This window comes from Rhinolophus hipposideros (genome assembly GCF_964194185.1).
Source record: "Rhinolophus hipposideros genome assembly, chromosome: 8".
NCBI classification, from domain to species: Eukaryota; Metazoa; Chordata; class Mammalia; order Chiroptera; family Rhinolophidae; genus Rhinolophus; species Rhinolophus hipposideros.
The window spans coordinates 74,078,281-74,102,726 of record NC_138054.1 but is presented as its reverse complement, the minus strand read 5'-3'; the positions used below and the strand labels follow the sequence as shown (position 1 = coordinate 74,102,726).

Genomic DNA, 24,446 nt, shown 5'->3' with positions numbered 1-24,446 from the left:
CACTCTGGGGCACAGAAGCACAGAGGAGTAAGAAATGACAGGTGTGTGTGCTGGGCGGGGTAGCAGCACACGCAAGGTCCAGCATGAAGCATGCACCCCAGCACCCCGCCTCCCAAACTCTTATTCTCCTCTCCCACTTTACCTGCAGCCCAGGCATTCCAGGGGGGCCTGGTGGTCCAGGAACACCCGGGGGACCCTGAGAGAGAGAAGAAATAATCAGACCCTGAAGAAAGCTCTGCCCCTTCGCTGGGGGCAGCGTGTGAGGGTGGGCAAGCCGTGGGGTGCTGGCGGACAAGTGGAGAAACAGAGGAGACAAGCGACACACACCTGCGGGCCCGGCTGCCAGGAACTGCCCATCCAAAGTCCCGGAGCACCCTGGGTGGGAGTGGGGGTCGCAAAAGAAGGGGAGAGGTTACAGGCAACGTCCACACCAAGCGCAGGGCTGCATGGGGAGGCAGCTGGCTGGGGCACAAAGCCCTACAGGGCCCTTGCGTGTTGGGCCATGGCCGGAAGCCAGGCCTCTCCCCCAAAGCTGGGGGGAAGGCTTTCAGCACCACTCACCGGCATTCCAGAGAAGATGGGGTCTCCTCGGGAGGGGCAGGAGCACTCCCCTGGCTCACCCTGAAAAGACAAGAGCCTTTGTCAGAGAGGGGCAAAGAAACTGACATCTGGGAGGCAGCATGGGCTCCTGGGATGAAGAGGCCAGGGTTTAAATCTAGGATCTGCCTCTTATGATCATGCCCTTGGGCAATCTGTCCGACCTCTGTGAACCTCAATTTCCTCATCTATAAGGTGAGAATAATAATACCAAATGCATAGACTGTCGTGAGGATGGAATGGATTCGTGTATGTAGAGTTCCTGCCACATGGCAAACACTCAGCAAACAACAGCTGCTGCTCTTACTGCGTTTGTAGTTTCGCCTCCTGCGGCACAGGTATTCTTGCCTCCAGTACTGGCACAGCTCTACCCGGCTACAGCCCTACTTCCGGTAGCCCAGCCTGGCTTCCGTGCCCTTCTCTCCTAGGCCTTCATATCTCTGCCCTTTTACCACGAGTCCTTCCCGACTCAGTTCCTGTCCCTGTCCATTTGAAAATGCAGTTGCCTCCCTGGAGATGGAGGGGCTTGCTGCTCTCTGGGTCGCCTGGGATCCTGGTTGAGTGCTGGGCCAGCAACAAGGTGAAGTGGGGAGCGTTTGGGGCCCATGCTCCCAGGAACCAGGGAGCTGGCGGGAGGCAAAGAGACCAAAGAGACTAGAATGACTCCTTAGCTACCATCGTCCAGTCTAGGGCCACTACCAAGGATGTATGCAGCTTCCCCTGGGTGGTAGGACTATAGAGCTGCTGATTTCGCCAGAGTATTGGGACTTACCTTCTCTCCCTGAGATCCCTTCTCACCCTACAGGGAAGAAACACAAGGAGGTGAGTAGATAAGCATGCAGAGGCAGGGCCAGCTGTGGCTTACTGCTGCCCTCAGATACTGTACTCACTGGCATCCCTCTGGTTCCTGGAAGTCCAGTCTGTCCTGGCTGCCCATCAGGGCCCTGAAGGGAGAGAGGCCAGGGTCAGTGGGTGAGGGTAGACAGGGTGGGCCTACCTGCAAGGAGGGCACAGGACACACAGAAGCTCCCCTGGAGCCCCCAGGCCCCGTGCCCGCATTCTAGAGGATGAGACTTAGGGACAAGAAACAAGGAGAGGAGGAAGGAGGAAGAAGACTGGCGTTTCCTGAGCACCTTCTGGGTGTCAGACCCCAGGTGCCTGTGGAGCACACTGAATGGAATGCCCACCCCCAGCCCCGCAGGACTGTTTTACACGTGAGGAAACTGAAGCCGAAAGAAATTTTATAATAGACCCAACAACAGGACTGCACCCAGGTCTGTGTGGCCGAGTCCCTGCTCTCTCCTTTCGCCCTTTAGTTTTGGGCACACATTTTCTGTATCACAAAGGTTATCTCCGTTGATTTATTTCAGCTCCTATTTTATCAACAAGGAATTGGAAACTCTGAGCAACTGTCACTTGCCTAAGGTCACACAACTAGTGAGTGAAGGACTGGGACTGGGGACCTTCCTGGATGGGATTCAGCTTGAGGGAAGACAGTCAGGAGAGATCAGCCTGGCCACACAGGGGCATTCCAATGGCTGCCTTCCTATGGGACATGCCACCTTCACACATGGGACTCAAAGCTCCCCAAGGACCAGGACTGCCTGCCATTTACCTCTGCTTTACCCTGGGGTTCCCTGGGACAGGCAGGCACCCTGAGTGTCGGGCTCGGCTGGGCAATACAGCCTGGCTGTGTGGACCAGGCCAAGCCCCTGGCCCCTCTGCGTTTCGGTGTTGCCTCAGGAGGAATCCATCAGTGATTCCCAAACTGCAACTGGAATTTCTTTAGGGATCCAATAAGGATAAAAAAAGATGCGATTCAATGGGCTATTGTCAACGTCATCCAAAGCCCAAGAAAAATTCTCCGTTTGCTGACAATCTGGCATGGCCCAGGCAGGGTGAAAAGTACCATTTCCTTGATTTACGCTAGAATTATAGCATCTCACAAAATTCTAGTGGGTGCATGTAGAATAGGAGTTATTGGACAGGCCTCTGATGAATGAAAATGAGGAAATGCATTTATTATTACTTCATCTATGCAATTCATTCAATAGGCATATCTTTTAGAACATGGGAATTGTTGGAGGGACAGTAATAAAGGGAGGTCTTTCAGGGTCATGAGGTTGGAAGTATTGCTGGTCTAGATAGGTGTGCTGTCCAGTATGGTAGCCAATAGCCACATGTGGCTATTTAAATTTAAATTAATTAAAATTAAACGAAATTTAAATATTAGTTCCTCAGTCACACTCGCTACATTTTGAGTGCTCGAAAACCACATGTGGCTAGGGGCAACCATCTCAGGCAATGCAGAATAGAACATTTCCATCATCGTTGGCAGTTCCACTGGGCAGTATCAGTTTAGATGATCCCTAATGACTCCAAGGCTTGAAGTGGGGGTGGGGGAGTTAACACATGGGCTTTGATTCAGACAGACCTGAGTTCAAGTCCTGGTTCTGCCTCCTCACTCTCTGGCCCTCAGTTTTCTAATCTGTGAAATGGGGACCATAATAGCCGTTCCCTTACAGAGTTCTTTATGAGGATTAAGTGAATCGCTGATTGTCTAGCGCTTAGCACAGGGCCTTAGAACAGTCACTGCTTAAAAAATACTGGTGATCAGTATTGTCATTATTCAGGTGCTCCCAGAAACAGTGCCATCTTCCTTCTCCGAGGCTGGGCTGGGCTATGGCCTCTCTCCTCCCATCCCCCATGCTGCGGTGTTGGGCAGGGTCAGCCCTGTGCCCTCTTCCTGGCAGCAACACCCTTGGTTCCAGCAACACCCCAGCATGGAGCGCAGACAGGACCCTTACCGGAGGCCCAGAGACACTGGCACCAGGAGGTCCCACAGGTCCAATGGCTCCTTTCACCCCTGGAGATCCCTGTGGAAGAGAGGGTACAAGTGTTACGGGCCATCCAGCAGGTGAGATGCACCGGTCAAGTCTTGGGCAGCCCTCTGATGGGCATCACTCAGCTCCCATGTCCCCTGTGGGCACTGCACTCCAAAGCACTGCAGGCCTAGTGCCCAAAGAGGCAGAGGCTCACCTTGGTACCCTTCTCTCCAGCGGGGCCAGGGGGTCCCCGAGGTCCCTGAAGCCCCTGCAGAAAGAAGCACAGTTGGTTATCCTTTATTCTAGAGTGGCCCCTTCCCCTGCCAGCCTCCTTCAGGCCCAAGGCAGACATACCTGAATGCCAGGAAATCCCTGGACTCCAGGTTCCCCCTGAAAGTCAGAAAAGACAGATGGGATATAGCTGCCCAAGCCAACCTGCCCCACTGGCCCTGCCCCACTGGCAGACCTGGTCTGGGGTGGGGTATTTGATAGTCCACACTCAGAAGAGCACCCCGAGGGGACCCTGAGGGTCAGAGAGGAAGGGATCAAACCAAGGTCCCCAACAGAAGCAAAGCTAAGGCTGCCGGACAACTCTGTCCCAGAACTATGACCTTGAGCATTGGGGGCAGGCAGAGCTCTGTGGTTTTCAGGGTGAATGGGAGTGGGCAGCTAGCTAATGGAAGTGTTGTTGGAGGGGGCAGGCAGGCAAAGGTAAGGCTGGAGACTCACCTGGGGCCCCTGGACTCTCATTCCTGGAGGCCCAGGCTCTCCCTGAAGAGGCAGAAGGATAATCCTTTTCTTGAGATTCCCCACTCACCCTTGACCTCTTCCCCAGCCCCTTCTCCTTAACCTCCTCCACCTCCACCCTCTCCCTGCTCTGTAGCTGGTCTCCATTTCCCACTCCATGCCCACTGCTCCATGCTTCTACCCACCCCCACTCTCACCTGCACATACCTGCCCAGGCCCCCCAAAGTCACACTTACCTGGATGCCCTTCAGTCCTGGGGGTCCTTGAACTCCTGGTAAACCAGGCTGTCCCTAAAAGACACAGGTGGCCCAAAGGTCCCACAGAGGAAAGGGGGAGAAAAGAGAAGCCCAGGCAGGGAAGGAGCAGAGGACTGGCAGCCCAAACTCACCGGTTTACCAGGCTGGCCCACACCTTCAGGGCCTGGCTCTCCTTTGGGGCCAGGCTTCCCAGGCAGTCCCACCGTGTTGGTCAACGCCCCCTGCAGGCTGGGGCAGGCAGTGCAGCCATCACCCTAGTCAGAGATGGGCACAGCCAAGAGCCAGTGAGCCAGGGCTGGCGGCCAAGCCAGGAGGTGGCATTGGAAGGGGGGGGGTCCTTGTGCCCCTCTGAGAGCTCTGCCCCTCTGCTACCCCCACCTCAGTGTGGGAAATCAAACTAGGCCCCTGACACTCCCAACTATTGTCCCCTTCTTAGAGAAGAGCTGAGGCACCCCCCACCACACTCCCCCAGTGCTTCTGGCATCCTGACTGCGGTCCTCATTAGCTCTCAGCTTGATTTCTTTTTATTCATGTAACAAACTGCCCCCTGCCTGACTGACCTTTTCTCCTTTTGGCCCCACGGGGCCCCGAACCCCAGGCTCTCCCGACAGTCCCGGCTGCCCCGTGATGCCTGGTGTTCCGGGATCTCCAGGATTTCCTGCATCACCCTGTAAGGATTGGGTTCAAGGAGAGCAGAAGTGAACCAGCTATGGGCAGGCTTCCCTCCTGGGACCTGCAGGCACTCAAGAGCCCTTCATTGGGCCTAGAGGTTGGGCAGGGAGTGGAGAGTGGGCACAGGGCAATCAGGAAAAGGAGGTGGGGAGGGTATCTGAGAGGGCGTGCCCACCCACGGCCACTGAGGCTCTCTCACCTTCTGCCCCTTCAATCCATGCTCTCCAGCCTTGCCCTGGGGAGAAAGCATTTCCGCACCCATTCACTCATACCAGACACCCCTAAGTGTCTGGCACTGCGTTAGACCCCGGGGAATACAACAATCTACAAAATGGACAAAAATCTCTGCCCTCACTCTAGTGAGGAAATACTGTATAGATTAAGAGAAGAGACTTGAGACAGAGTCCTGCTAAGGTGACTCTGGGCAAGTTATTTAACGTTTCTGTGCCCCAGTTTCCTCATCTGTCAAGTGGGGGTGATAAAATAGCATAGGTCTTCTACCCTGTTGCGTTCTTGAGATTAGATGAGCTAATGTCATGAAGCAGTGCTTGGCACACTGTGTACACTGTCAGTGTTCACTGTTTTTGTAAAGCAGGAATCATAATAATCATCACAATGGTACCTATCATTTCTTGAACACCTACTGCGTGTTGCTAAGTGCTTCATATACACCATTCCTAGGCTTTACGATACCACGATGCACAGGAAACAGGGGCATAGACAGGGGAAGGAATTTGCTCGAGTCAAAGAGCTAGTAAAAGGCCGAGATGGACTTTGAATCCTGGTCTGTCTGGTCCCAGGTTGGCACTCTTTCTGTACATCCTGCCATGCTGTGTCCCAGGATAAAGGGCAGAGGCCTGTCAGGCCAGCTTTCTCTGGGGACAAAGGCACTGGCCCCTCCACACACTACCACCTACTCCCCACTGCCCAGGGAGCCAAGAGACCCAACGAGATGGGGTCCCACCCGCCTTGAGCCCTGTCTGCATGCCCGCTCCAGAGGCCCTGAAACTCACCTGTTTTCCTGGCAGGCCAAAGCCTGGAGGCCCAGGCTCTCCCTTCTCTCCAGGAGGGCCAGGGAAGGCCAGCACGTGGCCATTCCCATCCTGAGGTTTGGACAGAGCTGCACACGGTTCACAAGGCTCCCCCTGCCAATCAAGGACACAGGGTTGGGGGTGCCCAAGCCGGCTTGGCATCAGGAGATGTAGCCATGCCTGACTCCACTGGGTAAGGGATATCTCAAGCGAGATTGCAGGAGAACACGTTTAAAAAAAGAAGGCGGGAGCCAAGTCATCAGGGGTATCGAATGCCATGCTAAGGTGTCCGCTGTGAGGCAGTGGGGCGCCTTGGAGAGTTTGAAGGAGAGCAAGATGAGTGTCTGTGAGGAAGCCCACGCCAGCTGTGGCATGGGGACGTCCCCAGACTCACCTTTTCCCCTTTGATGCCTTCAGGTCCCACTGGCCCTGGCGGCCCCTGTGTGATAAAAAGCCATGTGTGATTCCAGTGCTGGGGCACTGCCTCCAGCCTTGTCATTTCCCTGGCAGTGGCAGCACCTCCCACCTTGTCTTTTCCCAGAGCTGCTGCCATCCCAAGCACACTTACCGAACTCCCGGCTGGTCCTGCCTCCCCGAAATCACCCTGAGGGCAAAGCAGAGAACACGGGGGCAAAGTGGGAAGGCACATAGTGCTAGGTCAATCCCAAACCCAAACTGCAAAAGTAGCTGCTTGGGACCGCCAGACTACCCCTCTTTTCCTGGCTGGGGAACCCAAGTTTCCAGGGGAGTCTGTAGCCAGTCTGTGTGTGCCCCAGTCTCGATGCACGGCATCCCAGCCCCACCCTCAGCCCTGACCCAGCACACAATGTCATGAATGCATTTATCCAATAGCGGTTCACCGGTGCCTATGTGTGCTGCACACTGGGCAAAGTGCCTAGATGTGGCAAGGAACAGCACAAACACACCTCGTGGAGCCTACACACTCGTGGGGGCCGATCAGAACTTTTTAGACAATAGTCGCTGCAGATAACAATGAGTGTTATGAAGGAAATAAATAAGGTGATGAGGCAAAGCAGGTGGGGAAGCCATGTAGGCAAGGTGGTCAGATAAATATTAACCACAATTATCAGGAAGATTAGAATAAGGCCAGCCAATGAAAGAGTAGGGGAAGGTAGAGAAGAAAAATGTTCTGGACAGTGGGAGCCACAAGTACAAACTCTAAGAGGTGGCAACAGTCTTGGCATATTCCAGAATGGAAGGAGAACAGGATATCTAAAGCACAGGAAATGGGGAGAGGAGAAGCAGATGGACTTCAAAAGGCACGCCGGGTCTTCTTAGGCAGAGCAGGCCTTTGGTACAAAGTTGAGTCATGGCCGGATTTTAAGCAGGGAAATAATGTAACCCAAGTTCTTTTCACAGAGCCATGTTAGGTACCAGATGACAAATGCACTTTTGACGAGCTGCAGTGGCCAGAGGTAGGCCCAACAGGGAGCTGTTGCCACTGTCCAGGTGAAAGATGATAGGGACTAGATGAAGGGGGCGAGGGGGGTCTGGCTTGGGAGAGATGCAGTTGGCAGAAGTGTCAGATAGAGGAGATGACATAGGGAAGGGAGGACTCGAGGATGCTGTCAGGTATGGGGTTTTAGGAGTTGGGTATGTGCCTCTTACTGGAGAAGACTGGAAGAGGAAACGGATGTGGAGCAGGGGTGCAAAGGCCCGTTTGAGAAAGAACAGGTGGTATGCCAGGGATTGCTGAGTCTGAACATACATGTCAGTCTTCTCTCACTTGAACACTCGTACACCCGCAGAACCCCTCATTTGAATAACACTGCATCACAAATTCAATGCTGGGATTTGTCTCTAATGCAGCCATAAATACAAATGTTAACTCAGGCACTGAAGTCGTGATGCAGATTACAGACTCCGGAGACAGACTTCCTGGGTTCAAATCCCACTTCTGCACCCAAACACCTGTGTGACTTTGGGCAATTTACTTGGCCTTTCTGTGCCTCTGTTTCCTCACCCATAAAATGGGAATAATGGAGTCCTGACCCCATAAGGTTTTGGAAGGAGGAAACAAGTTAATATATATACAAGCACTTAGAATAGTACCTGGCACATAATTAGTGGTAAAGAAGTACTATTATCATTTTATTACAAGGTCATCTTGAATGTACTTAATTGTTTTAGAGTATCAATAAATTAAAAATACAACACTAAGGAATTCTCTTGAAGAACATGAGAGCTCTCAGAAATAAATTCTTTGACTTCAGTCTGCAAAACACTGATGAATCTATTTCACCATGGACGTACAGTTTGGTCTCTTGTCTATATTGTCCCAATTCCCTGCCCAGGGCTTCTCCCCTGTCTCTCTGCCAAGAAGCCCTGGTGTCCCTGACACCTAACCCAGGTCTCACCTTCTCTCCTTTCAGCCCTGTTGGCCCTGGAACCCCAACTTTCCCCTGAAAGACAATCAAGTCACGGTCACAGCATCTCCCCATTCCCACCCCTCCAAAACTCCCATGGGCCCCAGTGTCCACCAGAAAGAGAAAAGTCAGCTCAGAATAATGAATCCCATAGCCCTGCAGGTAGCTAGACAGTTGTTTCTGTTATACAGCTGGGCACTGGGAGATTCTAAGAGGGAGTTCCAGGGGCAAGTAACCCGAGGCAATACAGCAATGGAGGAGGGACCAGGCTGCAGGCCTGGGACACCTGCCTCAGGGCCTCCTTCCTTGAGATTCGGGGGCCTAAGGAGCCAGGGAGGCCACCATGTAGCAAGGGTGGGCCGGACTGGGCTGGGCTGGGCTAGGATGAAGCCGTCACTCACCGGGAGGCCAGGCAAACCGAAGCCAGGGGAGCCCACATCTCCTTTGGCCCCCGCAAAAGGCCCAAGATGCTGGCTCCCCACCGCTGAGATGCAGGACAAGCAGGACTCCCCCTGGGGATGGAAGAGAAGGGATCAAAAAGTCTCCTAGTAGTTAGAGAGGTGCAGCCAGAGAACTAGGGTTCCCTCACCTTCTCTCCTTTTAGGCCTTGGATGCCAGGGTCTCCCTGCAGGGAAAAAGGGTTCATGAGCTGACACTGGGCGTATTGGGGCACCCCAAACTGCCTAGCTATATGTGAGCAGGACAACAATGTCACACACGCACCACGAATGCTTCAAATACCCAAGGGTTCTAGGGGATTCAAGGTTAACACCTCAGAGCCAGAGCTCATCAAGCATATAACAGATGGAGGAAATGAGGCAAGGCTAAGCTCTCCCACCAGAAAGTTCCTATACATACCCGATCACCTTTTTGTCCAACGACTCCCAGGCCCTCCTGAAAGAAAATGTCTTTGAGGGAATGGGGTGGGGAATCCAGGCCAGGACCCTAACCCAGCCCTGCCCACTCCTTTCCACCACTCCTAACCAACACCCAATTGCAGGAGGAGGACAGAGCTTTGCTTACTATAAGGGTTGGCTCTACCCCAGCTTGCCCAAAAGGCATTTTAGCAGTTCCTCTGAAACCCTGGGGGGTTGCCATGGAAACCTGGGGTGGCCTTCTAGCCCAGCCTCAAACTCTATGCTTCAGCTCCCATCATGAAGCTAAGCATCTAGACCCTCTTCCCACAACCTCTCTATGACCATGAGAAGTACCCAGTCCCTCTGCCCAACTCCTCTCCATGATCGTGCCCCCAGGTTTTTTTATGGCGGTCCCTCATTGGCCACCTTGGGCACTCACCCTGGCTGATGCAGGATCACCTGGTTCCCCCTTGGGCCCTGGCTTTCCAGGGAGTCCCACAAAGTTCTGGAACCCTTCAGGCAGCGTTGGGCACACTTCACAGGGGTCACCCTAGCAGAAGGGAGAGACCATGAGTGGACAAGGTGGGGCTGAAACCCTGGGGAAGACAAGCAACTCTAGACATTGGGTGGGCCAGCACCCTCACCCCAACACCAACATGGACAGCAGAAACTTTGGAGGGGCTTTCTGTTCAACTGACTCATTCATTTAACTTATGATTCGGGGACATCACAAAACTACATCCTCACAACCCGCCATAAGAAAGCCCTGTGTCTCATTTACAGAGGTGGAAACTTGCCATAGTCATAAATCATGTGAGTGACAGAGGCGGATTTGAACCCAGCTGTGTAATTCCCTGGTCAGGCTATCTATTTAGTAACCACTCATGCACACTGTACGAATAAAAAGGGATGGGGGTGGGGAGCGCCCTGAGGAAGGTCCAGTCCCCCTGGTCACAGGGCCCTTGATGCTCAGTGTTACCTCCAGAGAAGAGCTTCCACTCCCACCCCAACCTGGGGCAACCCAGCTGGGGACTTACCTTCTCTCCCTTCAGCCCTGGCATTCCTGGCTTCCCCTGTAGGAGAAACAGTAGGTGTTAGTGCCATGGCAGAGGGACTGGTGAGCCAAGAGAGGGCCGAGGACCTAACCTCCCACCTCTGGGAGGCTTTGGTAGAGCAGACCTGGGCATGGTGGGCAGCGACCCCCACCCCCAACAGATTGGGGTCACTCACAGATTTCCCGCCAGGACCTTCTTTTCCTGGTACCCCAGAGCTGCCCTGTGGTCAGAAGAAGGGTTAACGGGGAGGCTTCTGGCTGAGACCTCAGCCCATTCACCCCTTCCCCATCCAGTCCCCTCTCTGGATGGCAGGACGATCTCTGCCAAATCTCCCATCTCTTCTTGGTCTGTTTGGTCAGCAATCACTCCCTTCCTGTTGCCTATCCTTCTCCACGTCTAACCCAAGTCCTTCTGGTTGCAAAGGAAGGGAAAACGTGAGGATTCTGGGTACCCCTTCCCGCGGTAGCAGGTTCGGAAGTGGTCTGGCTGACCCCTGAGGAGCCACAGCAAATAGACAGACATTTCCAGGGCTTTCTGCTTAAGGTATAAGGCCCTAAAATGAGCTTAGGTCCTCCAGTTAAGGCCACTCTGGTCATTACTAAACTTCAGCCTGCCCTTCCCCATGGCTAGAACCCAGGCCAAGGCTCACAGGCCAACAACCGCTGGGATGGAGACACTCCCCACTGAGGGGCCTTGCTGAATGAAGCCCTGCCTCCTCAGAAAAATGCCTGGCCCCTCCACCACACATGTCAATCACACCAGCTGCCCCCCACCCCCTGGCCCCATTACTCCCTCTCCTCCCACCAAGCATGGGTCTCCCGCCTGAGCCTATGTTCCAGTCTCTGCTTACCTTGTCTCCCTTAGGGCCTGGTGGGCCACCCGGGGCCCCCTGAGGGCAGAAAACATGTCAGGTAGAGGTTTCCCAGTGGCCTCACATTACAGAGAGACCTATTCTAGCCCCTTCCCCAGACCAGGACCCAGGACTGGGCCTCATATCCCACCCAGGCAAGAGAAGGGTCTCTAAAGAAAGGATGGCAGGAGGCACAAGGGGTACTCACCGGGGCCCCAGGAAGTCCTATCCCAGGGAGTCCAGGTCGCCCAGGGGGCCCAGGCTCTCCTGCCAGCCCTTCAGGCCCAACAAAGCCAGGGTCTCCCTGGTCAGACATGATATGGGTGTGAGAGAGCTGCTACCTCAGCCCAGTACCCACTCTCCACCCCACAGACACCCACAGCTCACCTTCTGCCCTTTGGGCCCTATGACGCAGATCTCTCCTGGCCGGCCCTGGGGGGTGAGGGGCACGTAAGAATGGCAGAGGCCTGGCATCTCCCTGGGGCTGTAGTCCCCCACTGGGACAGGTACAGACTCACTGGCCCTCCCCAAAGCCACACTCCATCCAATGCCCCAAGATCATCAAATGTCAACCACAGGGCATTAGAGGTCAGGGACTCTTAGGCTGGGAGTCAGGAGGCCCCCTCCTTGCTGTGCCTCTTAGGGCACAGCTGTCTACTCTGGGTGTCTGTTCTGTCTGAGCAAGGGTATCGGGGTGGATTCTGATGGTTAAATTCCAGTGTTCCAAAATGCCATGCTGAGGGGTGGTGGTGGGGAGGGGCCCAAGCACCGTACATCTCGGCCTGGCTTTCCTGTGGAGCCCTTCATGCCTCCGTCTCCCTTCTCGCCTTTCTGGCCCTGGAGAAGGAAGAGACAACATGACTGGGGTTGAGGGAAGGGCCTGTAAGAACCAAAGCAGCTCTATCTCAGGGAGCGACAACTCCCTTCTAGACCCATGGTCTCTCTGAGATGAAATGGCTTCAGTCACCGAGGAGGCAGACACCAGGAAGAACTCCCAAACCAGTCAGACCTCTCACTCTGGGGCCTGTGGCACTTCCTTCTAGGTCTGGTGGGGATTTGGACATGATGGGAGGGTTGGAGAGGACTGCCAATTCTATGCCCAGACACCATCCTCTAAGAAGACTTTGGGCATGTCCCTCCTCATGTCTATAGGGCCCACAGACCTCCCTGGCACCCACTCCCCCAAATCCAGGTCCATTACCTTCTGGCCTGTGGAGCCTGGGAGTCCTGAAGCTCCCTGAGATGAGGGAACACAACAGAAGGGGTGAAAAAGGAAGTGAAGGCTGGGCCAGGGCCCCACTGCGCCACCCTAGCCCTGGTCCCACTCACCAAGGCTCCTGACTCCCCCTTCTCTCCCTTCGGGCCTTCTGCACACTGAACATGGAGATACGGTGTTGAGAGGGGCCCAGGGTTGGCCCAGGGTCATCCTGTGGGCTGCCAAGGGCACAGCTCCTTCTCCAGGCTGACCCCATATTCACCCTAAAGCAGTCCTCACCTCCAGGTCTTACCTGAAGTGGGGCATCCGGGGAGATTCGGACACAGTCATTGCCCTAGGGGTAGGGAACAGGGATGAGGGGTAGGGCCTTGTTTTGAGGAAGATAGGCACAGGAATCCCACAGTCCCAGGTGCCCTTGGCAAACACACGCTTCCACACACTAATCCCTAGAAAGAGCCTGGCCCTCATCCCCCATTTGGGCCAGGCTACAGGTTTCCATCTGAGACCATGGGATGGTGGCTCACATCCCAATCCACCCCCAGGGCACAGCTGGGAAGGGTCTGCAGTAGCCATGGCTGGGGCACTTACCCGCGCTCCCTTCTCTCCCTTGGGGCCCAGTGGGCCAGGCAGGCCCTGCTCACCTTTCCCTCCCTGTGGATGAGAACAAAACCGGCGCTGGGACCAGAAGGGGCACATGGGAATCTGGAGGAAGCGCTCCCCAATCTGGTCTTCTCCACCCATCCACCACACATGGCTGTGTAAAGGAGCACAGCTCCCCCGACCCCCACTAGGCACACAGCACATGGATTCCATATGCATTCAACCACATGTCCCTCCCAAGCCACAGGCTATATCTGGCAATCTATAGTCTCACGCAGAGGGTAGCTCTTCCCTCACACCCCTACCCAGGCATGCTAGCTCACACGCACCACACCCAAGGGCACATGTGCATGTACATGGACACACACTTGGAGCGGCATGTGTGACACCCACGAAGGTGAGCACCAGGCTGCTTGAGTTCAAATTCGGCTTCCACCAGTTTAGTACGTGACTCAGGGCAAGTCATGTGACCTCTCTGAGCCTCAGTCTCTTCATCAATAAAATGGGGTTCATGTTAGCACCTACCTCAAGGTGTGATGCTATAGGTAGCATGCTCAGCACAGAGCTGGCACTGTCAGCTCTCCCGTGAAGGTAGCCCCAAGAATTATATTATATATTCATGGGCACGCACAAATGCACAACCTCACATTTGCATACGTGCTGCCAACCCCGTTACTCACAAGCACTGTGGTCCTGTCAGGCCCACAAGTATATGAGTTCAGCCCTCAACACCACGACAGCGAGCTGCACATGTGCAAACATGCGTCCAGAGATGCATGTAGCCAAACCCACACACAATCACTCTGACACACCTGCTCATACATGTGGGCACAGCTGGACCTTAGTCTTCCCTGAAGTGAAATGATAATGCCCACCCCATAGGGTGCTTGAGGGGTTTCAGGAAGGTCACAGATGTGCCTATGTACGGCCCAGTGCCTGATGTGCAGTAGGGTCTCTGAAAAGGGCAGTTCTTAACATCCTTATACACGCCCAACCCCCACTCTCTCCAACACACACACACACACACACACACACACACACACACACACACACACACACACCTCTAATCACCACACATACATACAGGCTCAGGTAGCCCTGCTATAAATGCAGCCACAGGGTCACATGCTGTGGGATGGGCTGGGAACACCAAAGAAGGCAAGAGTATCCTGCTCTCCCTCTGGGACTCACCTTGATGCCAGAGGGACCAATTGTGACCTGGGGACAAAGGAGAGAACATTATATCTCAGGAGGGAGAGGAAATGAAGAGCCTAGAGAGAGCTATCAATTTATCCAGGGTCACACAGCATGGGGGCAGGACCAGCAGGCAGAATCCCAGCCCTTGCTCTGCCTCCCAGGCAACCAGCAGGCTGACCGGATCCTAAGGCTATTAAACTTGCAGAGGGGTCTGACCTACCTTTTCTAAGCTGCCTGGCTTTGGCTAGCTCCACCCACCAGTTGCAATGGTAACATGGCTGCTCGGTTGTCATGGTAACCCCTGCACATCTGGGGACTATCAACCTTACCAGGTTTGGTGGGGAACTGAATGGGAAGAGGGACAGGCATCAGAGGGTGTACTTCCTGACATCCCCCAAGGTCGAGGGGCTTGGAGCTGAGGGGAGACAGGCTGCGCCCTTTGTGAACCAATGTGGCTGTCAACTCAGAATGTCAAACCTTGGGAAAATGGTGACTCATGCTGCCCACTGAAGAGACAGTTAGGCACCAGCTGTGCTTGCACTGAGCCCCTCCCCCTTGTCCTTCTGGACCCCCAGAGGGAGGCTGGGCCAGGGCCAGCTAGAGAGGGCTAGGAGGGGAGGCCTTGACCTGTGTTTTGGGGGCAAGTATTGGATTGTGTCACCCTGAACCCTTCCACATATCTAATCAATCCTCCAAGATAATGTGAGAAACCCTCAAGCAGAGCAGGCCTGAGTTCTTGTGGGGAGTGCCAAGCTGGGATTAGCAACCAAGGTCTTGATCCCATCAGCCACCATCCCGTCCCCATTCCACCCTGGATCCCAATACATTGCCCAGATCACAGGCCATGAGGCTTCTTTCCATTCAGCCCTGGCACGGTGGGGATGGGGGTGGGGGTCAAGCCCAGGGCTGGGGGAAGGGCAGAGAGGGAGTGCCAAAGTGCACAAAGACCCCCTTGTCCTTAACCAGGAAGCTACAAGCCAACCTCTAAGCAACGCCCACTCCCCGCCAGTGCCCACCCCACCCTGACATCCTCTAGTCACTCACATTGCTTTCCTGGGCACCGTGGACACACGGTGGACACTGAAAGGGAAAAACAGGCTAGGAGGTCAGTTCTACGAGCTCGGGAGCCACCCTCTCCCCCCATCCCTCCGCATACACACACCAACTGCACAGAACACCCCATATGACCTGGATGGAGCATGAAGTTACAAGTCCTATCAAACAAGCCTCATCCTTCAACTCCCACCCCCCCAGAACCAAGCCATTTCTCAGATGAGGAAACTGAAGCCCAGAGAGAAATGGGCTCTGGAACACACAGCATGTCAGGGCAGAATGAAGCCCATAATCCAGGGTCCCACGGCCAAGTCCTGGACTCTCCCCATGATGCCCGTGGCCCTTTGCTGCCAATTCAGCAGGAGTGTCAGGGGCCAAAATCCCTGCCCTCCCAAAAAGAGGCGATGGGCAGACAGGACCTAGGAATTCTGGGAGCTGTGTAGTCATCCTAAAAGCCTCATGCTCACGCTCAAGTGCCACAAAAGCTTTGTCCAAAGGGTTTATGCTGGCACCTCCTCAACTGAGCTCTTTTTGCTCGTCTAGATGGGAGGCTTACCTCATTGGGAGCTACCTCCTGACGGGCCTGGGAGGAGAGAGGGCATGGGGATGAGCAGGGAAAGGAGGGAATGAGGCATTGCTTCCAACACCTCTACCCAAGAACCACCTGAAGCGGTTGATAGTGCCCTTGGTTGTGCCAGGTACTGTGTCTGTCTCGCCCCCACTCATTCTTCCTTCTCCGAGCTGGCACCTATGTGTCCTAAGCTCTGTCCAGGAGTGGGGGCAGGTGGAAAGAGCGTGGGAGCAGAGTGTCTTATGCAAGCAGTTTACAGAGGGCATGGAGGGCAAACAGAGGGCACCATGGGCTCCCCCACCCACCCACCATTTCTACCTTTGTTCCCCTTTCTGCCTTCTGGCTGATTCTTCCCGTCAGCTGGGTATCCACCTGGGTAGACAGAGTAACAGGGAACTCTAGGAAGGAAAGTTCTGGGGCTTATGCTGGAAAGGTGCACTCAGGCAGGGGCATGGACCCCAGGTACCCCCTCAGCCTGACATCTGGCACCTCCCAGGATATCAAGAGAAGCTCAGGACCCGGGCACCCCACAGACACCCCTCCTTTTTCCCCTACCCATGTGATGTCGGAGAAAACAAGACTATGAATCAATGAGATCCTGTGTTCCTGCAGCCAAGGGCTGGCACGGTGCCCAGTAGGCAGGGAGGTTGCCCAGGCAGGGAGTGGGGCTAAGGGAGGAACTGGGCTTCCCTGACACCCCTAAAGAACCTGCAAGTGAACAGGGCAGCTGGCCATGGTGCTGGGCAGAAAACCAGCCCGGCACTGGCTGGGACTGGGCCCAGGAGAATGAGCAAGTCCTGAGGGAAGCAGGTATTCCATCTTGGAGAAACTGCCTTTAGGTACAAGCCTCATCCTGCCCTCACCAGAAGGGTCTAGGGTGGTATCAGTGAGGGTCTGGGTAGTGCCAGAGCTAGATGGGCACAACTCTCTATGCCAACAGGCGGGCAGGCACAGGGCCATTCTGTGAGCGGTCTCTCTGCCTCTCTGAATCCTATGGGGTGGTACAGAAATAGGCAGGGCTTCTAGTGCCCTCTCAGGCACAACTGAACCTGGTGGTAGACCTCAGTCAGGTCAGGGGAGGGTAGTCTCACTTTGCCTGTCCTACCCACCAACCTGGCTGTTTTGAGGCTCCTCCAGGCAGAAGCAGCGAGTGTAGACCTTGCCCTCAGTCTGTGGATTGATCTCGATGAGCTCATTGCCCTGGGTGTCCCGGCGGGCCTTGGAGGTCTCTGGAGGGCACTGCCCAGTGTGGGGGAAGGGCTGGGGTCAGCACAGAAGGCACCGCCCCTCCACACTCATCCTAAGATCTCTAGGCATTCCCTTTCTGGTCCACCATCTCCAGCACATTGTACCCCTGGGCAGTGCCCCAACTTCCCCCTCCCCCAGCTGTGCTGGTGCCAGGCCACTCACCCCTCCTGGTAAAATCTCACAGCAGCCCTCCTCTAGCACAAGCTCCGGGTCACAGTAGATGTGTGCCTGCTGAAGGTCAAACTGTAGGGGACACATGAGTCAGTTTCACTTCATTTTAGTAATTATCTCTGTGTCCTGGCCCCCCATGAGGCACAGAGATGGCTCCAGCCCAAGATTTGACTTCAGAGCGTTCCTAGTCTGGCCTGAGAGACCATCAAGAATATAGCTGTCACCAAAAGGAAAACAAAACTGCATGTGCAAGAAAGAGGGAGAGGAGGGAGAAATGTTCACTTGGCCCAGAGGAGCGGGGGAAGAGGAGGCTCTATTGAAGCTGGGCCTCGAAGGCCCGGTAGATATTGAACAGATGGGTATGCAAGGAAAAGCATTCCAGGTGGAGGTAACTGCATAGGAAGAGGCATGGAGGTGTGAAAGTACTAGGTGAGGTGCATGAAAAGAATGGAATTGACCAGAGCAGAGCTGCTCTGCAGAGAGAGGGAAAGGAAGATGACGCGGCAGCCGTTATAGGAACCAGATCACGAAGCGCCTTGAATGCCAGGTGCATCTGGAGGGCAGTGGGGAACCATGAGAGGACTCTGAGCAAGGCAAGGACCTAGTCACATACAGATTCCGGAGAGCTCACGCAGACTCCCAGAAAGCGCGAGCAGAGCTCAGAGCCCAACCTAGCACTCACTGAAACGGGCTTGCCCTGCTCAGCATCCAAGCCCAGAAAAGTATGACCCCCAGGCTGCATGGGTCGCCGGGGTCCCAGAGGCTGGGAGGAGGCTGAGGTACAGTCCACGTGCACAGAGGCCACACGTTCTGCCACACTCAGCATCAGCTTGTGCCAACGCAGGTCGAAGAGCTGAGGCACTGAGAAAATGCAGGACACGAAGTCGCCATCTTGGCCCTGGGCCCGAAGCTCCAGGCTCTGCTCCTGGCTGTTGACTTCTAGGGAAATCTGTATGGAATTGGGAAAGATACAGGACAGAGAATCAGAGTGCCAGAGCCACAGCAGGGCAAAGTTAAGGGCCCTCAAGTTCATCTCACAGGAAGGGAAACTGAGGCCCAGAAAGGGAAGAATGCTACTTGTGGTCACAGAGCAGTTCATCCTGACAGAATGAGATAGGTGTTGGTGGGGTGGGGGTGGCCTCGAGGATGGGCATTGGGATGGAGCGGGGAGGCCCCAGAAATGCCAAGCCTGGACAGAAGTTGGGCTGTACTGATACTGCTCAAAGCCCCAAGAGAAATGGGGGTAGGAGTGGGGCTCACCTGTGGGTACCCATTTCCATCGGTCACTTGAAACAAATACCATGTTTTCTGGTGGGTGTGTCTCTTCAGCAATAGTGTCAGCACCAGGGCAAACTCATTGGGGAGCCCCCGAGGAAATACTCGTCTGGGGGTAGAACAGGGAGGGTGCCCTGAGGCTCAGGGGAAAGACCTCCTGCTGCCCACCCTGGGCCCTCAGGACTGTTGCACCTACACAAGATACACACAGACCCACACCTCCAAACTGACACACACCTATACACATTCATTCATGCTACAGACATTTTTTTTGATTGTCTATTACGCGCCAGGTGTGGGTCTGGCTGCTGGGGAGAACAGTGGTGGAAACACAGAGAAGGTGCTTGTCCTCATGGAGCCTTCAAGTCTGACTGGGGGTAGGGGGCCATAAACAAAGAATCCCCAGAATGACTAATTTCATCATCTCATCACAATTGTTGTAAGTGTCCCCACGGAATTCAGGATGCACTGAGGAGAATAACTGGGCCTGGGGTAGGAGGAGAGAGACTGAAACAAGATGAGAAAGACTTCAGCAGGACTACCGAAGCGAGAAAGAAAGGGGACATTTTAGGAGACGAGGCTGGAGAGATCAGCAGAGACCAGAACACCCAGGCACTTGTGGGAGTCTGGACTTCGTGCATCAGGTGTACTGTGCACATGCGTGCACACACACACACAAATACACACACACAAACACACACACAAACACAAACACACACACACAAACACACACACAAACACAAACACACACACACACACACACACAAACACACACACACACAAACGCACACACACAAACACAAACGCACACACACAAACACACACACAAACACACACACACACAAACACACACACAAACACACACACACACACCCCGACTCTTGCCAGGTTCCCACCCCCACCCTGGGGTCCCCATGGGGCCTACAGAATGCAGACCTGCCCCCAACAACTGCTAGCCAGAGATCGGGCAGGGACGGAGGCTGGGCCTGCCAGGCAGCTTCTCTCCGCCCACCCTGCAAGCCCCAGGAGGGGAGACCAGGCAGGGGGGGGAAGACAAAATGGCCCCCAGTAGCCCCCAGGCGCAGCCCCACATCCAAAGCTGCTGGGAGTGTGGCTGAGGTCAGCACTGACCCCCAGCAGTCCTCTGAGGCAGTTACCGTGTGGGCTGGGTGAGTGGGGCCGCCCCCAGTCGCAGGATGAGAGGCCCCTTGGGGTTGCGGATCTTCTTGATGGCAGATGTCTTCATGAGGCTGAGTCGTCGGATGAGGTTAAAGCCTTTAGGGGAGACACCAGGTGAAGGGCTCACCTGGGCAGGTGAGGAGGGGTACAGGCCACTCCAGGAAAAAGGTGAATGGGGGGACAGCAGGATGAGACAGGCACTCACCAGTTACGTTGGTCGATAAGTCGCTTCTGTGTTCCAACTTGAGTCCTTCTTGCTGCGAAGGTGGGCACCGCTCACCTGGAAGATGAATGAACAGTGGGGCATTCTGTGGGTTCAGGCTGAGGTATAGCTGCACAGCTGGGCTCTTGGGGACTCTGGGAAGGACAATTTTATTGTCCCCACTCTGTACCTTTAGCTAGGCCGTGCCTTGGGCCAGCGTTCACCCCTTGCCTTCTGACCCTGGCTACCCTGGGAGCCAGGAGGACCTCCAGTATATAGTTGGGAAGACTGAGGCCCAGAGGCTATGGCCCGGCCCAAGGCTACAAAGTGAGTTCACAGCAGAGCAGGACCAGATCCCCTAGAAGTCAAATCCCCTAAGACCCCAAGTCAGGATCCAGGCCAGTAAGAGAGAGAATAAAAGAAACTCTGGGCAGCCTTCGAACTCAGATAGAGTAGGGAAGCTATGTATATACACATGTGCTCCCTCCATGACACACACCTAAGTAGGGTACAGAGGAACACTTCAGGGGTAAGGAAATGTCAAGTTCATGCACACCTGTGTTATAAACAAGCACACGCATGTCTGCACATGTGTGAATTGCAGCTGGTATAAGTGTTCTCAACAATGGGTTGGGGTCCACTTTCTGCATCCAAAGCAGACAAGCAGGCCAGACACAGGTCTGAGTCAACAGATTGGCTTTTCGCCTGGACCACCACCTTGTGACACAGTGAGAAGAGACTGAGGGCCTGAGGGAACCACAAGCTCAAGGGAACCCCTAGGGCCTTAGGGCTCCAGACAGGGTCTATTAAGGGGGTAAAAGCTCCTAGAGATGGGGGTAGCTTAATCCAGGTCTCTAAAACCTTGAAGGGACAGGTGGGTACCATGGGTCAGCCTCCTGCATAGGCTTGATTGGGCAGAAGTGTTGGGAGAAGTGTGACAGCAGGAGAGATAGAGGCCAGAATCAGAAAGGCCTTCCCATCAATACAGTGGGGTAGCTGGGACAAGTTGGTGAATACCGCTCCTAAAAGCTGGCCACCTGGCTGGAAGAAAGAATACTGGATCTCTGGGCTTAGTGACCCCACTGGAGTCTCCCTCCCCCAGGTCTGGCCAGAAAGATTATCTTCAGCATCAGCAGCAGCAATGGGTGACTCACCCCCTTGGCAATAGACCCAGATTCCTTACAAATGTTGAAATTCTCTGCCCCATCCCCCAGGGGACCCAGTGAGGTCTGAGAGGAGAGCAAGGCACACGTGCACACATACAAAAACACGTATGTACACACACAACATGTACCTGGGTGCATATCCCTCCCACATCTATACCTTGGTTTTTCTGCCTCCTTCGGCTGGATTTGGGTTCTAGATGTTTTGGTTTTGCTAGGAGGTTAAGTTACTGAGCCCAGAGGGCACCCAATAGGGAAGGGCAAGTTGCCCAGTCAACTTCCTCTGGCTTTGGGCCCTGGAAAGCTGCACCCTCTGTCTCATCCAGCGTCTGGGCCTCAAGGAGGGCCCTTTATCTGAGATCTAGGGCCAGCCGTGGAGGACGAGGGGCATGTGGGCTGGAGGATGGATTCTCCACCATGGAAAGGATTGGAGGGGCCTGAGCTCTTTCAGGATGCAGCTTCCTTCTGCAGGGAGAGCTCACCGCCTGCTCCTCCTCACTCCGCTGCCCTACCAGCACTCTGTGCACAGGGTGGGTTTATACATCAGGGAAGGGGTTTGTCCTCTCACACACAGAGACACAGGAATGTGAACAGACGCACAGAGTAACTCCGAGATGCAAACACAGAGAGGCCCAGAGAACACAAACGTGCAGACAGAAACACACTCCAGCTCACCTCGCATAGGCTTGTGTGTGAAACCCCTCAGGCCACCCTGAACCCAGCCCCCAGACCGTCCTATGAGCCTCATGGCCCAGGCACATGGTCACATGTGTACCCAGTACCCTGGCACCTCAGGAAGCCAGTCACAGGCCCGTGGAACCCCAATCCGTGTGTGTCATCTCACCTGTATTTTCCCCATGGCTGCAGGTAGCCCAGAGACCAAGCAGCCACAGGCCAGGAGCCCAAGATGCCCACATCCTGGTCCAGAGAGATTGGCCACAGCCACAGCACCTGAAAATTAGAGACCAGGAAGGTGGACTCCTGAGCTCGCACAGCCCAATTCCACATGTGGGCAAGTCGCAGCCAGCGCGTGGGGCCCAGGCACTGGTACTGGAGCGGCAAGAGGTCCGGCCAGGCATCAGTCCCCTCAGCGGCCCTGCCATAAGGCTTGGCCTGGGGTGATACTCAAAATTGTGACCACTTTACGGCACAGCTACTGACCAGCCAGAGCAGAACACTGGCGGAGCACCGAGGGTCCAGGCAGCACCTGGCTGTGCCAGTGGATAGTTGCTGGATTGAGGAGAGATCTAAAGGGTCCTAGAAGACCAGGTCGATTGGGAGAGCTTGAGGCGTTTACCAATACACACTTGGAAGTATTTTCTCAACCTGTGGACTTACTGTAGTGGTATACACTAGCCTGGTACCTGGCTAGCTATACCCAGCTTAGCCAGGAGGCCCTGCCAGGCATCCACAAGGTCAGGGGCTGACAACTGGCCTGAGTCTCCTGGCAGGCATCACAGGGTTGTATGTGAGCCAAGGAAGTTACATCCCCCATGGGTACAGTGGGTGGGAGAGCGGGTCACCAGGGTCAGGACCTTGCTGCCAACCTCCTGTGCTGATGGATGCTCATCTTTTAGTTTTATTAAACCCTGACGGATGGATCCAGATAAATCAATGAGGGCTCAGCAAGCGACCAGCAGAGCCATACATCATCCACCCTCCCCTGAGACAGGCAACTAGCACACGCACACACACAGTCATGCATGTGTCAGCATGACACACACAGATATATACAGGCACATTTACACAAGGATACGTACATGCTAGGGTGTGCATACAAACCTACCTGCACGCAGGTATGCTCCCAGAGACACGTGTTCACCGATATACCCAGACACATCAGCTTACCCATACACCCATGCACACAGCCAGCCTATGAATGGACTTCCTGTTGGGAAGTTCTTATGCAAGTCTGACCTCATTCCCTCCAGCTGTAATAGAATACTTTTTCTCCTCCCTCAGTCCTGGATAAGGAATGAGAACAAGAAGGACCCCCTCATCTCAATATATTTGGAGATAGGACCCCAACCCCCTTCTTCCCTGGGCAGAACTGTTCCCTCACCCTATTCATTATCTCCCCTTCTGGTGGCATGCACATCCCATCTCTCAAACCCTATCCTGGCTTCCCCTCCCTGCCAGTCAATGGAAGGGTTGCCAACTCTTCAAGGCATGTGGATGCATGTGGAGGCGTGAACATTAATGTGCTTATGTCCCCTTCCTGGTCCTGATCTCTGGCTTCCAATGCCCTGGTCCCAGCCAGGAGAGGGGGCTATAGGGATAGAAAGAGAGAAGTTTTTGAGATGATCCCACTCCAATACAAAGGCACAGATTTTCCGGCAGGGAGAGTTAGAATTGGGATGGAGTTTAGAGCTCATCCCACTATAGAGAAGGTGATTGAGATCCAGAGAGGGAAAGCCACTTGCCCCAGGTCACACAGCAAGTCAGAGGCAGAAGAGGCCCTTCAGCCCAGAGCCAGGAGGCAGCCCACTCCACCCCCACTTACCGTGGCTGGAGATCCCCCACCTCACTGAGTAATCCAAGCAGCCCAGCACAGCCAGCCAGAGGAAGCAGGGCCTGGGTTCCTCAGGCCCACTGGGGGGCGGGGAGGAGGGGTCTTCGATCACTTCTGGCTGGCCTCAGTCCCAAGCTCTTGGGGCTGAATGCTGGCTGAATGCTGCCGGGCTCCCGAGCCTGCCGGGACTGCTGGCCACTCCGGGTGGGGGAAGAGGGGGAGGTTCCAGGGGGCTGGGGACCAGCCAGCACTGCTTAATGGAACACAGCTGGACCCGCCCGCCAGTCAGGAGGAGGGCGGGAGGGCCAGGAGGGGGCTCGGCAACAGCAGAGGCAGCCGACACACAGCCCCACTCCTGGCCTGGCTGTCCTCCCAGGCCCGCCCTCCCACTTCCCGCCAGGTGAGCCAGCGAGGCAGTCAGCAGGGCGGGACCTTGCGTGCCCAGAGCTGCCCTGCAAGGGGGCTCTGGGGGCAGATGGGTGGGTGGGGAGGTCGGCCCTTTAAGAGCCAAGCCTGGAGCTAGAAGGGCCTCCCCTATGCCACCCCCTTCCCCTTCCCTGGCTGGGCCTCCAGATGACTGGGGGATTGGGGTGGAGACCCTCCTCCCCAGTTCCATGGCACCCCGTGACGTGGCTGCTGCCCAAGCCTCCTTGGTCAGCTTTTTCCAGTTTCTTGGCCTAACATTTCCAGTTAGTCTGTTCCTCGGTCTGTCTGAACTGGGGGGAGGGCCCCGCCCCCAAGGAGATGGTAAATTAACCCCTTCTACTCTGGCCTCATTCCC

General features: G+C 55.0%; 1 protein-coding gene across 4 annotated transcripts in view; it reads right to left on the bottom strand.

The window, feature by feature from the left end:
- The window catches only part of COL16A1 (collagen type XVI alpha 1 chain), a 50,317-nt gene extending 26,543 nt beyond the window's left edge, over positions 1-23,774 (bottom strand). For 2 of the 4 annotated variants that reach the window (XM_081055294.1, XM_081055296.1), the window contains exons 1-43: positions 23,657-23,774; positions 21,998-22,104; positions 19,994-20,068; positions 19,767-19,884; positions 18,595-18,718; positions 18,017-18,283; positions 17,326-17,406; positions 17,029-17,154; positions 16,234-16,287; positions 15,901-15,927; positions 15,336-15,371; positions 14,286-14,312; positions 13,083-13,145; positions 12,787-12,828; positions 12,608-12,652; positions 12,480-12,515; positions 12,053-12,115; positions 11,666-11,710; positions 11,487-11,582; positions 11,279-11,317; positions 10,604-10,648; positions 10,411-10,446; positions 9,813-9,923; positions 9,375-9,410; positions 9,106-9,141; positions 8,918-9,028; positions 8,508-8,552; positions 6,698-6,733; positions 6,524-6,568; positions 6,112-6,243; positions 5,298-5,333; positions 4,987-5,094; positions 4,558-4,680; positions 4,406-4,459; positions 4,152-4,193; positions 3,777-3,812; positions 3,637-3,690; positions 3,405-3,473; positions 1,488-1,541; positions 1,370-1,396; positions 562-621; positions 328-375; positions 143-196 (exon numbers count right to left, since the gene is read on the bottom strand). In XM_081055294.1, coding sequence (XP_080911420.1) covers positions 143-196; positions 328-375; positions 562-621; positions 1,370-1,396; positions 1,488-1,541; positions 3,405-3,473; positions 3,637-3,690; positions 3,777-3,812; positions 4,152-4,193; positions 4,406-4,459; positions 4,558-4,680; positions 4,987-5,094; positions 5,298-5,333; positions 6,112-6,243; positions 6,524-6,568; positions 6,698-6,733; positions 8,508-8,552; positions 8,918-9,028; positions 9,106-9,141; positions 9,375-9,410; positions 9,813-9,923; positions 10,411-10,446; positions 10,604-10,648; positions 11,279-11,317; positions 11,487-11,582; positions 11,666-11,710; positions 12,053-12,115; positions 12,480-12,515; positions 12,608-12,652; positions 12,787-12,828; positions 13,083-13,145; positions 14,286-14,312; positions 15,336-15,371; positions 15,901-15,927; positions 16,234-16,287; positions 17,029-17,154; positions 17,326-17,406; positions 18,017-18,283; positions 18,595-18,718; positions 19,767-19,884; positions 19,994-20,068; positions 21,998-22,070 — 2,835 coding nt within the window. In that variant the 5' untranslated portion in view covers positions 22,071-22,104; positions 23,657-23,774. Of the gene's footprint in view, positions 1-142; positions 197-327; positions 376-561; positions 622-1,369; positions 1,397-1,487; positions 1,542-3,404; positions 3,474-3,636; positions 3,691-3,776; positions 3,813-4,151; positions 4,194-4,405; positions 4,460-4,557; positions 4,681-4,986; positions 5,095-5,297; positions 5,334-6,111; positions 6,244-6,523; positions 6,569-6,697; positions 6,734-8,507; positions 8,553-8,917; positions 9,029-9,105; positions 9,142-9,374; positions 9,411-9,812; positions 9,924-10,410; positions 10,447-10,603; positions 10,649-11,278; positions 11,318-11,486; positions 11,583-11,665; positions 11,711-12,052; positions 12,116-12,479; positions 12,516-12,607; positions 12,653-12,786; positions 12,829-13,082; positions 13,146-14,285; positions 14,313-15,335; positions 15,372-15,900; positions 15,928-16,233; positions 16,288-17,028; positions 17,155-17,325; positions 17,407-18,016; positions 18,284-18,594; positions 18,719-19,766; positions 19,885-19,993; positions 20,069-21,997; positions 22,105-23,656 lie in introns of those variants that run through there. The other 2 variants (XM_081055295.1, XM_081055297.1) reach the window with 2 other exon arrangements.
- Positions 23,775-24,446: the final 672 nt, after the last annotated feature.